The sequence below is a fragment of the Lonchura striata genome, chromosome 3 (genome assembly GCF_046129695.1).
Source record: "Lonchura striata isolate bLonStr1 chromosome 3, bLonStr1.mat, whole genome shotgun sequence".
In the NCBI taxonomy this organism is placed as follows: Eukaryota; Metazoa; Chordata; class Aves; order Passeriformes; family Estrildidae; genus Lonchura; species Lonchura striata.
The window spans coordinates 93,419,152-93,433,794 of record NC_134605.1 but is presented as its reverse complement, the minus strand read 5'-3'; the positions used below and the strand labels follow the sequence as shown (position 1 = coordinate 93,433,794).

The window sequence follows — 14,643 nt, the reverse complement described above, 5'->3', positions numbered from 1 at the left end:
AGAAGCAGAGTAAAGAGAATAAATGATTATCTCATTCACTGCTCCTGTGTTTGTGCTCCTGTGGAATGTGGTATGGAGATTGTTTACCCAAGGGGATTGCTTGATTGGATTCTGGTGATGGTGTTTTGTATTCATTGACCAAATGGATCCATGTGTGTGTCAGGACTCTCAGGAGAGAGTCACAGGTTTTTCTTATTAGTGATATAGCTGGTTAGTGATAGTTGTTGTTAGTGTAATATAGTATAATGTAGTATAATTAATTAATTAGCCTTCTGAAATCATTGGAGTCCTGCACATCATTCTTCCCGTGCATTGGGCTTCCTCGCACTGATAGTGGATCCTAGGCACCTGGGACATTTGAGCGTTCCTGGTTTGTAAAAGATAGAAATTTTTACAGATGACACAACCCTCAGGTCTTCCTTTGCACACAGTGTAGATGACCAGCAGGAGCTGGTGGCCTGACTCTGAAGTAACAGCAGTTGGATGGGGTGGATGCTATCCCTAGTGACTGAATAACTGTGTCCTGCCTGGTTTTTTTGTTTTTTTTTTTTGTTTGTTTTGTTTCTTCTGAGCTAGGTCAACAATTTATAAATATTTACTTAAATTGTGGCAGTTGTGTTCTTTGTTCATACTTGCTTCCTCATTGAAACAAAAGTCTGCGTTGCAGATAGGTAGCTGACTAGCTCAATTTCAGCATTTAGCTCCTGTTCTCAATAAATGCATTTTACTGATTTCTCTCAAGCATTTGACTTCTGCATTTCAATCATTCTTCCTGTGAAATAAACCTTTTTTGTTCACTTTAACATCTCTTTTGTCCTTTTTAGTAAATGTTTGTTACATGTTCTTGGATGGGAATAAGGGAGTGAAGGAAACAAAGTAAAATTAGTGTTGATGTCATTTATATTCCTAATGAGCTTCCTCAGTGTGCTCTTTCCTCTGAAATGCCTGTTGTGATACACGCTTCTTAAGCAGCAGCTCAGGCAGGATTACTATTGGAAGCCGCAGCAGTTGTAGAGGTCTGCTGTACAGAACAGTCTGGGCTGTGGGGCTTGGCAGAAATGTTGGCTTGTCAGCCCTTCGGTTGTCCTTCCTGTTGCCAGCACTCATTCAAAGGTCCCATCATCTGTAACATAGGAGTTAGGGCCCAAAAAGAAGTGTTTCAAAAAATCAGGAAAATGTGGAGCCAAAGTATAGTCCCAAGCACTTGTATTAGGATTTCAGAACACATATTGATCTTAAAAGATGGTCATTTACGTTTTGCTATAGAAATGTAAGGACTGTTGTTGGCAGTCCTGTGGTGTTTGCAGACAAGATTATCTGCATCTGCATGGCTGCTATTTGCACGCTGAGAAAGGTCAGTCACAAAAATCAGCCAGATGCATGTATTTCTTTTAAGTTGTGCACTGTACTGCAGCTGATAAACAGCAGATTTTAGAAGATAAAATAATAAATAGGATGCCCTGAAACACAGTTGCTTGTCACAGCAATAATTTGTGCATCTTCCAGCTCTTCCTATGAAAGCAGCGGCACCATGACAACTGGCCAGAGGTATTTATTGAAGTGGAGTGTACCGCTGGGACAAGTGGACGTCATAGAGTATGGCAGCAGTGAAGGCCAAGGAGACAACTGCAGGTTCCCACCACAGTTCTCTGCTGAAAATGTCATCATTAACTCTAAGCCAAGTAAGTGACAGAAGTTACTGACTTTTACAGACTACTTTTGAAATTCAATGGGCTACTGAAAACAAAGGAAAGCATTTTGTCCATGAAGATTTCTGTAACATGAAGAGCAGTAAAGCCTCTTTCTTTGGAAACAGAATACATAAAGTGACAGCCAGGCTCCTGCCTTCCTTGCAACATGAATTACTTTTATTTGTTGTATTTTAGAATTTTATGCATGAATGAGTAAAGAGTTTTAAAGCATGAGAGTGTGCAGACGTGCAAGAATGTGGGTTTGATGTGGTGCGCCAGTGGTCTCATGGTTGCTGGTTCTGCCTTTGTTCTTTATCCCATAGTTAGAAGAACAAGGAAAAGAGCAAAGAAGTTTTTCTTGATAGAGATGATCAAGCAACCCTGTTGCTGTGATTAAGTCTGGACACAAAGTCTGGTTACTGCAGGGTAGACTTTACTCACTTCTCTCAGGCCCATGGTATCTTTCTCTTCAAACTAGTGCTTCAGAAAAAAAACCTTAATGAATGTCTTTGAAACTATATGTTAATAGGTAATTTCCTCCTAACCTCTCTTCAAAAATGACCTCAAACTCTGAAGTTTACAAATTCTTCTGTCCTAGCTAAGCCCCCCTACAAGTCTGCCAACTGCCTTCAAGAGAAATACGAATTTTAAGACTTTACTTTTTAGCCAGATGTACATGCATAAGGAGTTCTTTTTATATCCCGCTTATTGCCTAAATATTGTAATATTAAATGCATTTACTATCTCTAGATTGTTATTTGATTTGTATTCATGGATTATGATTCACATAGATTTCAGTGCTGTAGGCGTTATTTCACACTACATGTATTTAATATTGCACCCTTGGCTTAATGAATTTTCCCACAGTTGTGCTGTAAGAAGGCATAAATGCTGGAGCATCAATACAGCATTTACTACCCCCTGTATTCTCCAGGATGGTTCTTGTCAGGTCTCCTTGCTCCTCCCTTTGGATATAGCTCCAGAATTTTTTATGGGCACTTATGTCTTTATTTCAAGGATGACTTAATTCTTGTGACTGCTTTTGAGCAATAATGGACTATTTAGTGAATGAGATTAAAGCCTTTATCTTAAAATTTACCAGCTGCTGTATGCATAACCCTGAGAAAATTATATAAAGAAGTGTATTTCTTAGAACTGGGGTTCTGTTTTGTAGGTGAGTGTAGGAGGAACAGATAGTTGAGTACTCTTACTAAGATCTTGTGCAGCAGTTTCACAGCTGATAAGACCAAATTTTTGCATATCAGCATGGTCATATGGGGAAGAAAAGCATGAGGGAAGAAACAAAAACTCCTGACCAGTCATGTAGAACTTACTTGAACCTCTTGGCTTTTGAGGTTTTTCAGCTTCATCATATTTGGTGACAAAATCAGACAAAAAAAAAAAAAGAAATTACTTTGTGCATCATTTATAAATCAACCTTCAGGTTAAATGGTACTCTGTAGGTAAAATGTGATCGGAACTAATTTTTCTTTTGGTAAGCTCTGTTATATTAATTCAGTCTTCTAATAAAAAGGATCAAAAGATAAGAAATAAAAAAATACTGAAAAAATCCTCCCTCTTATTCAATCAAACTTTTCTGCCGAATGATCCAACTAAATTGAATATTAAAAAACATGAAAGAGGAGCATCATAGCCTTGTTTTTGCATATACTACTGTGTTTGCACTAGCTGTTGCTCTGATTGCAGAATTGTGTTCTTGTGAGGGTTACTGGTTATTAGTTACATTTCCCTTATCATTGCACTTTTTTTCTCCACCAAAACCTTTTCTGTGAGTAGGTAGCTGTCATAATTGTATCTTGCTGTTTATTATTGACTAAATGCAATTGGTGCTTCCGGTTTTCTATAATGTTGCAAGAAAAAGCAGTTTTGTCTAAAGATGCAAACTTTACTTTGGGTGCTGAATTAATAGCTAAATTTGAATTAATCTTGTAGAGCCTGTAATATGCCACTGAAAGGTTGAAGTATTTTATGAGTATGTACAAATCAAGGGCATGCTTCAGTACTGTTCTAAGATGAAAAGCAAGGGCTGTGTGAACTTGGTTTTCACTTGGCAAAATCATTAATTGGCAGTTTTCTACCCCACTGAGCTTTGTTCAGCAGTCTTTTGTCTTTGGATTCTACAGAAGAACACATTTAGGGGCTGTTTTTTGGTTTTAAACAATTTTTTTTTTTTGTTTTAAGCCATTTAACCAAGTATTTTGGTAGGAAAAACTGTGTGGCCTGAGGGTGTATGGGGCAAAGGAAAATTTTACTTGAGTATATTCTGCTATACTGTCCTGTCCTTGATGTACTCTTGCCTTGTTCCTGTTGTTCTCCCCTAGCACCAGCAGTAGACTAAGTTATCATAATTACAAACATGAAGAGGGATTTAAGTCTTAGCTGTTTGGCAGGGTCCTCTATTTGTACGATTCTAATATGTTTTCTTGTGGAATGTAATCATAATGTGTGTTTGCCTCCTGCAGTCATAACCAATAACATTTCACAATCTCAGTCTTCAGGAAAAACATACTTCTCTCAGCAAATTAGTCAAAGTTCTGTTTCATGTATTAGGGTTAGTCTTGCTTGAAAGTCTGTATGGCTCTCTGGCACCCCAGACAGACAATTTTTGTGGAAGAAGTTATTTAATTATGTGTGCCAAAAAGTGTAATGTGTTAATTTTCTTTGTAGAACTATTGGCAGAAAGATGCGAGATAGAGTTTTTCCCCTGGTAAATCCATGTATTGTTTCTGGTAGGCTGTTGCTGTTCTCTTCACCCCAGTTAGTCCATGTGCAGAAGCACTGACAGTGCCATAGTATGGAAAAGTTGAATTTATATAGGAAGAGGGGAATGTTTTCAGTGGGAACAGAAATTTGTGTGTTCTCGTTTTTTATTTACATGCACTGGTAAGAAATTCACCTCCCTCACCTGGCTGGTGGTGCTGTACCTGATGGCTCTCAGGACATGGCTGGACCTCCTGGCTGCCAGAGCACTGCTGACCCATATTCAACTTGCCACTGACAAGGATCCCCAGATTTCTTTCTGTGTGGCTGCTCTCCTGTGTCTGTGCTCAGTCTGTTTGTACGTTTAGGGATGCCTTATCCTATGTGCAGAATCCAGCACTTGCCTTTGTTGAACTTCCCATGGTTGGTGATTGCCCAACCCTATAGTTTGTCAAGGTTTCTCTGCAGGATCTCTCTGCCTTCCAGGGATTTGGCAGCTCCTCCCAATTTAGTGTCATTGATAAAATTCTTATTTTTCCTTGGAGTTGTTAATGAAGACATTGAGGAGAACTGAACCTAAAATGAGGCGCTGGGAAACCCCAGTAGCGACAGGTCACCAGTCTGGTGCTACCACACTATAAGCAACCCTTTGTGCCTGACCCGTGAGCCAGTTTCTCACCCATCACATGATGTGTGTTTATCCAGCAGTATGCTGAACATTTTGAGGCCTGTGAGAAGCCTCAGATCAATAGCTTTACTGAAATCCACAGTTCACATCAACTGGCTTCCCTGATCAACTACCTGGGTTGGGTTGCTTTTTCATAAAAGGAAATTAGGTTTCTTAAACAGAACTCCAACTTCATGAACTTGTTCTGGCTGGGACCAATGACTGTGTTGTCTTTCGGGTGTTTTTCACTAGCTCCAGAATAACCCTTGTAACTTTGCCAGACACTGAAGTGAGACTGACGGGCTTGTAGTTACCACAGTCATCCTTCTTGCCTTGGGACAATGTTGTCAGGTTGCAGTTGACTGGAGCCTCTTCAGATTCCCTATTGGGTTGAATATGTGGAAAGATGGCATCAAGAAAGTTCAACACTACCTGTAGTTTTACAATAAAAAAAAGGATGGATGAAACCACAGTCAGTACAGCTTGTTTTTAATATGTCATTGATATTAAATATTATGAATACTTAAAAATATATAAATAGTATAGTCAAAGGGCAAATTTGTAACTTCTTACAAAACATTCAGTGTTACCCCTCTAAAAGAATCAGAAGATAACTTTTTTCTTGCAATTCATCCATATATACATAAAATTATTGCAAATATGTGTATTTCACTGCCTTTTAATTGGGACTATAAGAATGGAAGTCAAATATACTGGCCAGAGTTTCATTTTCTCAGACTTCTGGCACATGAGTTATGAGTTTGCAGCACTTCATGCAAACTATTGATGTGTTGGGAACTGTGGTTTGTGCTGAGGCAAATGCTGGTTTGGATGCCACAGGAATCACCCCCAGTTGCCTGTTCTTGGGTCCCCAAGAATAAAAAGGATGAATGAGAAGTTTCTCACAGGGCTTTTATTCAAGAAGACCAGACTAGAGAGGCTCTGTAGAACCAGAGGGTTCTACACCCAGACATGGCTAGGCATCCTGCCATGTCTGGTTGGGAAACCAGTATCTGCAGCAGTGTTCTGCTCTGATCATGTTGATTAAGAGACACAGGCAGCATAGACAGTTACTTAAGCAAAGAAACATCCATTTGAGCAATATTTCTAAAGGCTGAAAGGGGAAATGAGCAGACCCGTCTGTACTATAGATCCATACAGTGATGAGCATTGAAGAAAACAATGACATCAAAAATCAGGTTAGTATGCCTATGGCTGCATTTTTATGTAATTTTTTTTTTTAACAGGTTTACAGTTTGTAACTGAGAGCAAAGCTCAGCAGTGCTAAACCATGGCTGTTCCCCTTTCTCATTCAGAGTTCCAGGGATACATTTGTACTCTGTTTCCACTTGATTGTGTTCTTGATCTCTGTGGGGTTTGTTTACTGTCAAATATAGTAGTGACATGATGCTGAAGTGCAGAAATTATTCCTCTCTTCCAAGTTTCCTTCTGCTTGATGCAGTCACTGTGTAGGCCTCTGAGTGTTGCCAAGGAAACAGGGAGGGATGTATGATGGGCTAGAGTGTGCACTTGTTTCTGTCAATGTGTTGCTCAGTGGAATGACATCTCTTTTCAAAAATGAAGAGTGCTGCTGTGATAACCATTGCCATTAAAGCTGGGCTTTTCTGCAGGTTTGTCTAATGAGAGATACAGAATTGGGGAAGAAAAAAAAAAGTCAGCTTTATGATCCCTCTAAGGCACAGCAATAGTAATACAATATCCAGAGCAAGCAAAACTAATATTAAGTGAAATATCAACTCCAACATTGGTGATAAGATTTTAGAAAGAAAGATGGCATGACTTGCTAATTGAACTAGCTTTTGTCTCAATTAAATATATAAAGATTAATAATGTAGGGCTTTATTTTAAAGTTAATGTTATTGAAGACAATACTGTGCACTAAATGAGATTTAATATGTGTATAAATGTAAATTGTCACTGATATATACAAAAAAAAGACCAAATAGTTTAAATAAATCTAGTGCCAAAAAGCCTGTTCATCTGAGTAAATGAATTGACATTAAATAGTTGACTTTGTTAAGCAGACATAAGTTTCTATCTAGTGGATTAGGCAAGGATAAATTTAGGTGTTACATGCTTGTCTCATCTATGCAGGATGAGATTCTTCTCTTTGCTTTTTGTATTTTTATAGCGATTATAGGATTTGTCGTCCACTTCCTATAAACCTTGTTCTGTGTTGCTAGGGATCTCATCCACATCATGGCACAGAGTAGTAAAATTATTAGAAACCCAGCTGGTGTGTATGAAAGAGGGAGGTGAGCTCTTTACAGTGCCATTTCCACATGAGTTGTTATAGTCTGGTGGAGGCTCCAGTATAAACCTCTGTCAGCTCAGACAGTTTACAACTGCCTGCACACCTGTCTTAGGACCCCTGCAGTACTTTCATTGTTTAAATGCCTTCACACGTGTACTTTCATTTCCCGTTTATATCAGTCTTTGTCTTTTTGCACCCAGTTTCTCCCTTGCCCTTTGTGCCCATGCAGGTGCATCGTAGAGGTCCTGTGTGACTTCTCTCCCTCCTTCGAGGGCAGGGGCTTCCAGGTCCATGCCATCCTCAGCCTCCCTCTTTGGGCCTTGTGAGAGAAAGGGCCATGACACTTCTTTTCTTTCACTCTCAAGTCTTTGTTTACAGAATTTTTCTTCCTCATGGGAGCAGAGCCAGTTCATGGTCCAGGAAGACCCCTGATCATTGTCCCAGCTAGTGTGACACCGGGGCTGTGGGGTCCACTCTAATGAGCAAATCAGGGCTCCAGAGTTTCTCCCTCATGTTCCCTGCTGCTTTAGTGTCTGACACAGTACAGCTGCTTCTGTCAGAAGGAAAAATATTTATGGCCTTTTATATCTGAAATTCCCTGTGCGGTCAGGATTAGCTGGAGCTTAATATAATCTTGAAGTAATGCTCTCAATGTTTGAACTACTTCTCACTATCTCCGAGGCTTTACATTTCCGTGGTGGTTTTGCATTATTTTGCATAATTTTATTCACAAATGGTATAGCACTATGAATTCAATATCCTACTCACTACTTGCAGTTGCAAGCTGTGGATTTTATCTTGCTATTCCTCAAGATATGTGAATAAGCAGTTTTGTGGTTAGATGGTAATTTTTATGCAACCTATTTCTTCAGTGTTGGATCTCATACAATGAGAAGGACAGGTCTCAGCATTCATGTAATTACCAGTTGAGAGAAAGGTATTAGCAACTGACAGTGAGGTAAAGTATGTTAAAAATACTTTGTCAGAGTTGAGATTTGTGAGGTTTGTTTCCCAGCTCTGCTCTGTGTATTGGGTGTTGTGTGGTACTTGTTTCTGTGATTAGGACCTGAAGAACTCCCCTGTCTTGCATGGCAGTAAGAATAGTTAATTAATACATTAGCTTGAGAGACTCAGATTATAAATTTCAGTAATTAAGAATATAATTTGTTTAGATGCTTACATGATTAAAGTATGATTAGACTGAACAGTGTCATTTCATGTTTATGATAAAGCTCTTCATGGTGGTTGATGATGGAGAGTCCTGACTGCATCCTGACTGCTTGCTTACACCATGTCTGGACTGAATAGTTTGCATTCTAGTAAGCTCGAGGGCTTTGTTGCTTGTCACCTAATACTATGTGTATGCTTGTGCTGCTTCTTTCTATGCTAGGTTACTAAGCCTAAGTTAGGGTTGTACTGCAAAGATATGTGTGAGTAGCTGCACGTATCAGCTTTTCATTGATGGCTGCCAATTAAACTCTTGTTCTCTGACATCATTCTTGACTTCCCATTTGCTTAAATTTCCAAACCTGGAGTCTGATGCCACTCAAAAACTTGTGTAGTTTGGACCTGAGAGTGTGGTATAATCTCAGGAGACCTGCAGTTTACTTAAGGAGGCTCAAATTTTTTGGGTGCATGCAACTGTGGATATCATGAGTTGAATTTAGTGTGAAAAAGCAAACCAGGGGAAGGCAGAAAGTCTGTGATGAACTTTAAATTGACCTGTGGACTTGTTTAGGCCATAAGCCAGGATTTTGGACAACTTTTTTAATCACTATTTTAGTCAAATTCCAATTGGCTGTTCAAAAACTCTCATAAAGGAGAAACAAGAAAACTGAACCTGCCCACATGCTTCTGTGATGCATCTGTGGAAACAGGAACAGCATTAAGTGAGCAAGTGAAGACACAAATATGAGGAGGGTGGTGATGTGGGTGCTGTCAGGGACTTTGCATAACACAACGTGCAGGAAGTTGGTAGTTTATCATCTAAAAACCTCATCTGCTTTGTTAAGGCTTTAACACTCATACAGAATTTCTGGGGATGATGTATGTCAGAGGTATGGATGTGCCTCTGGTGTGTAACAGGTGCTTGGATGTGTCAAGTTCTGTGCAAGATGAAGTTTTAGTACAGAAGAGGGCCCTCATCACCAGCCTTCTAGCGAAAGCTAGGTGTTCTGGGACAAGGGAGTTTGCAAAGGAAAAGGAAATAATACTTTACATAACATCAGTATGAACTGTTAAATGAATAGTGTTTCTGGTTCATTTAAGATTCGCTGTCTTTTTGCCAACTCTGTTTATTTGTTGCTGAATTTGATAGCTTGCATATAAAATGACACATAAAGATTTGCTTTTCTGTTTGTACTGAGAAAAATAGTTCCACTAGACCTGTGAAAGGAGAATGTTGTTTGTCACTTTGATAAGTTCTCTTCCACTGAGCAGCTGTAAAGCAATGGTGTGTTTTGCATAGCAGTGTATCTATAGGAACAGGATTTAGGACCAAGTATAGGGGAAGAATTCCTCAACTGCAGTGATTGAATCTTGGGCCTTATTAATAGTTTCTGGTTTTGCTTAATTATATTAATTATCAAGGTCTTAAGTGTGCAGGAAACTATTTTACTTTAGATATAACATTGTCTTTCACAGTCTCCATTCTTGTCCTTTCTAATGGTGGGCATTATAAATTAAGCAGTGGAATGCTGTCTGCCTATTATTACTTCAGGAAAAAAAAATCAATATAACTTTTCTAGGACAATCAAAGCCAAATTTAAAGAATTGAATACTTCAGTCTACACTTAAATGGTTTTAAATATATTACTGTTGCATCATCATAGCTTAACATTAATAGGTTAACAATCTCACGATATCTGTCTGGTTTATTATGAACTGATCAAGAATTCATCTAGTATCACAATACTTTGCTTTCCAGAAGACTGTACATGCTTCTCAGGTTTAAATATAGTTTAAATGTTGTGTAAGAGCCTGGTTGTCTCTTATTTGTTCCAAGTGTGTAATCCTATACAAGTACCAGTTTGATATGCCTTTCTTAGACATATCAACTTTTAAAGTTACCTCCCACATATGTAACTTCTTCTCCCATCCCAGGTGATTTTTATGCTTTATATGAGGATTGAAACTTTCCCAAATCTCTTCCTTTCATAACATTTGACGTTTAAGTGTGCTGCCTGGATGCACACAGATGGCTCAGTGGGAGGGAGGAAATACAAATGTGCTCATCCTGGAAGGCCAGATTGCAAATGGCAAGTCAAATTTTGGATATACCAACCTTTCAGAGTGGTCTTCAGATCTGGCATGTTCTTCAAGCATATCATTAATTTTGTGTTACCCCTCAGTAACGCTGGAATGATAGTCAGGAAAAGAGCCTTTCTCAGATTCAGTTGTGGGTTTTTTGTGTTTTTTTTTCATTTGAGCATTCATGGTCTTCCATTCTGTGCAGCACTACCCTGACTTCAGGGCTATGTGTCTCTCAAAAGCAAAGTAATCTTTATAAGGACCTTGAATTTTCAGTATGCAGTGGTTTTCACTTCATTTCAATATAGCTTTTCCTAAAGCAATTTATATTGATGTATTGTCGTTCTGAATTATGTGGAGAAAAGGTCATTACTATGATTCTACTCAAGGCAGATGTTGTCTATATTAGTTACTTTACAGTAAAAGAGACACCCATCAGTCTGTCTATTATAAACAATATTTCATTTCAACATGATGGACAATAAAGAAATGTTTACAAAAATAGTTGCAATATTGAAAGTATATTGACTGAGGCTTTTATTTGTGTGGCATTTGGATTTATATAAGAGTATTTGTTGAAGAAAATACTTCTAATTGGGAATAAACAAGAGTTTAGTATGGGATGAGACCAGCTGAGCCATTATGTTTGCTTGCCCAGCAATAGATGTTCAAGTTATGGGTGATTGCATCTACTCTGTCTTTAGTAGCATAAATCTGTGATAAAATAGTAATTCACAAATGGGAATCAGAACATACAGCAAGAGCTTGTAGAAAAAGTTTACAGGTAACAAATCACCATATAAAATAGATATGTACCTTTGTAATTCTTAGAAAGGAAGAATAGGGTGTGATCAGTTCAGGGTTATAATAACCAATATGAAGTGGCCATGGAAATTAAAAATTTAGGGAAACAGGATGGATGACAATCCCAAGGGAGCAGCTGCTGTGCCAGCACATATTGCCCCTGCTGCTGGGCAGGGAGAGAGCTGTGGCTGATCCCCAGCAATGCAGCCCTTTGCCAGAGGTGGGAACCCTCCTCTCTGCCCTGGCACTAGCACACGGACACTTCTCTAGCATGTGTATATTTATTCACAACCTTCCCAATTCTGCTTTTGTCTGAACCAAGTTAAACTGACTTTAACCACACAGAGGGAATTTCCTGCAGGCTTTGAAAATGCCTGGGTATAAATCATCTAGAATTGCTTCTGTTTCAGTTATAAAAATTGCATCATACCAGGCAAAATTGATGAATTTGAAACTGTGGTGCTGACAGTAATACTGGGAAACAAGCAAGTAAAAGAAATGTTTGGTATTGTACTCAAATGTATCTTGGCCTAGGAAGAAATCATTATAAAAAGCGTATCTTCGCCCCAACTTTGCATAGCAGCAAAATCAATTTAAACTTTAACCTCCTTTCTTCCCTCTAAACCAAGTTGTGGTTACATTTTGTTTTTTTTTAACCTTGAGTGTATTTCATTTTAATGCTGAGCAAGGAATTGGGTATCTTGCAAGAATTACTGGTTGTTGGCAGTAAACTTGCCTGTTTCAGGGAGGCACAAATTCCTCTGGTAAAATCTTAGCAACAAAGGAGTTGGTGAGAAAGATTCTTGCTAGATTACATGTGGCCAAGATTTCACCCTTGATCTGTAGGTGGAATGTGAAAAAGTTGCGTTTGAAGCCACATATGTGGTTATTGGTTACAGCATGCTGCCTTCTCTTCTGCCCAGGAACACTCTGTAGCACGTAGGATGTGTAGAGCTGGGAGATCCTTCTCTAAAACCATGAAGGGCTTTTTTCCCATAGGAAAAACAAGTTATTTTAGAGCTTGATAATTAACAAGAGTGGCTTGGAAAGAGAAGGAAATGTCTTTATCATTTGTGAAACATTTCACAGTACAAAAGAAACCGACCATGTATCTGCTTTGGAGTGAAGCCAAGAGTTTTTCAGTGCACTCCCTGTGGATAAAAGAAGTGAACACCCACCCCAAAATCGCCAGGAGTTGAATGGTCAGGGAACATGTGTGGGCTGAAGCAGCCAGTCTGTGGCTGTGAACTGAGAAACATCTGATGAACAGAGTAGTGTTCTCCCCCACCTCCTCCACTCAAGAAAAACCCTGCATCAGACGATTCTCAGGATCAGCTGGTAGTCAGTGTTTGGTTAACCACTGAGAAGCCAGTTCTATTTTAAAGGATATAGTGAGTAACCCTTACAGGACCCAGTTCAGAGATAAAGTTTCTATAACTTGCAACTATTATCCAGACAGAATCCAAATGATCACTTTTTGGAGAACTTGCTTCTGATTAATCTACATCATTGTTGATTTCTGAAGCCTTATTTTTCTGTGTCAGTTTGTGCCCACTAGGGACCTCAGTGAAAGGCTGATATTAGTGGTACCTATAGTCTTTGATTATTAAAATCTCTTATTGACTTGGGCATTTCTCTTTTCCAGAACATCAGAGAATGGAAGTAGGCTCTCATTAATCATTTACTGTTTTGATTTTGTGCTTCCTTTCCTGTACTAAGAATGTGATCTTTTAATGAATTAGCCTAAAATTACTTTTATTTGGTTTTTCTATGTGACAGTCTTTCAGATGCCAGGTTAGTTTATTTGCTTTGACATTCATATTGCATCCTTTTTATCGTGACTCATTAATAGCTTATAAAATATGCATGATGCAGACAAAAGAGACTCAGGTGCCAATTACTGAATGAAATTCAAGATTTATGCCTTATTTCCAAGGCTGGAACAAAGATATTTGTAAGATTATTTGAAGCTTCAAGAAGAGGATTATCAGGTATGGTGGATATATATGTTCTGCCCAGGGTGAGCCAATCTGTGCAGGCAGTTAAAGCTTTCTTTATGGCCTTAGTTGAAGACTATGGCATAAAGTCTTGCAGCACCTAGGACTTGCCTGGCTGTTGCTTGTTATATGTTGCATTACTATCTGTTCTCCAAACAATAATAAAAGTCTGCTAACTGTCTTTATCAAGCTACAAAGCATGATCCTGGCTTTTATAATTTAAGAATAATGTAATTTGCTTGGGTGAAAATATCTGTCCTGTACAAGTGAAGCCTCACAGATTCAGCTTTTCACAGCCTGATTGTTCTAAGTTTCCTCTTGGTTCAAACTCACAAAGCTAAATTTAAAAAAGACTTGAAGTCATTTTTTCACAGCAGCTGTTTGGTTTGTTTAGTAGTGGAATTTGTATGATGACTGGACTTCTGCCAAAATCTCAACTAATCAATTATTTCTGTTCAGTGTAAATTATTTTTGGCATAAGTTATCTTTTCATTAGAGAAATTTAGAGCAAGAATGATGTAATTTGTGTTGTTTACAGTGCCAGACACACTGACATGACTTTTAGCTAGATTTCACCAGATTGCCTCTTGATACTTATCTGCACCTTTCTATGCAAGTAACCCCATAAAAATCAACAATTTGATCCATCTAGGAGCTAGTGATTCTAGTACTTAACAAGTTACAATTATTGTGGATGTTAGCAAGAAAAAAGGTGTAAGCTATCAGAAGATAGATACAAGGAGAGAATTTTTTTTCAAGTATTTGGGTTGAAGAAAGTGAAAATGCAGCTTAATTAAAGTATGGAGTCTGCAGTTCAAGAAAAGTGTTTAATTTTCTTTTTTTCTGAAACAACTGCAAACATACTCAACTGACCATAATTTCCAATTTTTTTTTTCTTAGATCTACTTTGGAGTTGTTTCTTTTCATGGTGTACAATAAATGTAATTATCTATTCTTACAGACTAATTTGGTTTTCAGGGTAAGAAAGGCTAGATTGTTCTTTTAATTAGCATTCAGAGCAGGCAAAGAAGAGGATGATAATCACATCTATTATCTGGATGGGTAAACAGTAGTAAAGGGCAGTTGTTCCCTGTCTGGTGCTCAAGTGCAATGCACAGATATAATTTCATTGATCTAATTAACCAGAAGATTTAAGGGCCAGATAATAATTTGGAATTTTATGGGAATGTGTAATATTTTAGGTTTATGTTGTATTTTCCTGCAGTGAAATGGAGAATT

The 14,643-nt window shown here is 38.3% G+C and overlaps 1 protein-coding gene across 6 annotated transcripts in view; it reads left to right on the top strand.

The window, feature by feature from the left end:
- The window catches only part of ARHGEF10 (Rho guanine nucleotide exchange factor 10), a 123,285-nt gene that overhangs the window by 69,940 nt on the left and 38,702 nt on the right, over positions 1-14,643 (top strand). For all 6 annotated transcript variants that reach the window (XM_021551229.3, XM_021551228.2, XM_031504434.2 and 3 more), the window contains one exon: positions 1,507-1,682. In XM_021551229.3, coding sequence (XP_021406904.1) covers positions 1,507-1,682 — 176 coding nt within the window. The remainder of the gene's footprint in view (positions 1-1,506; positions 1,683-14,643) is intronic.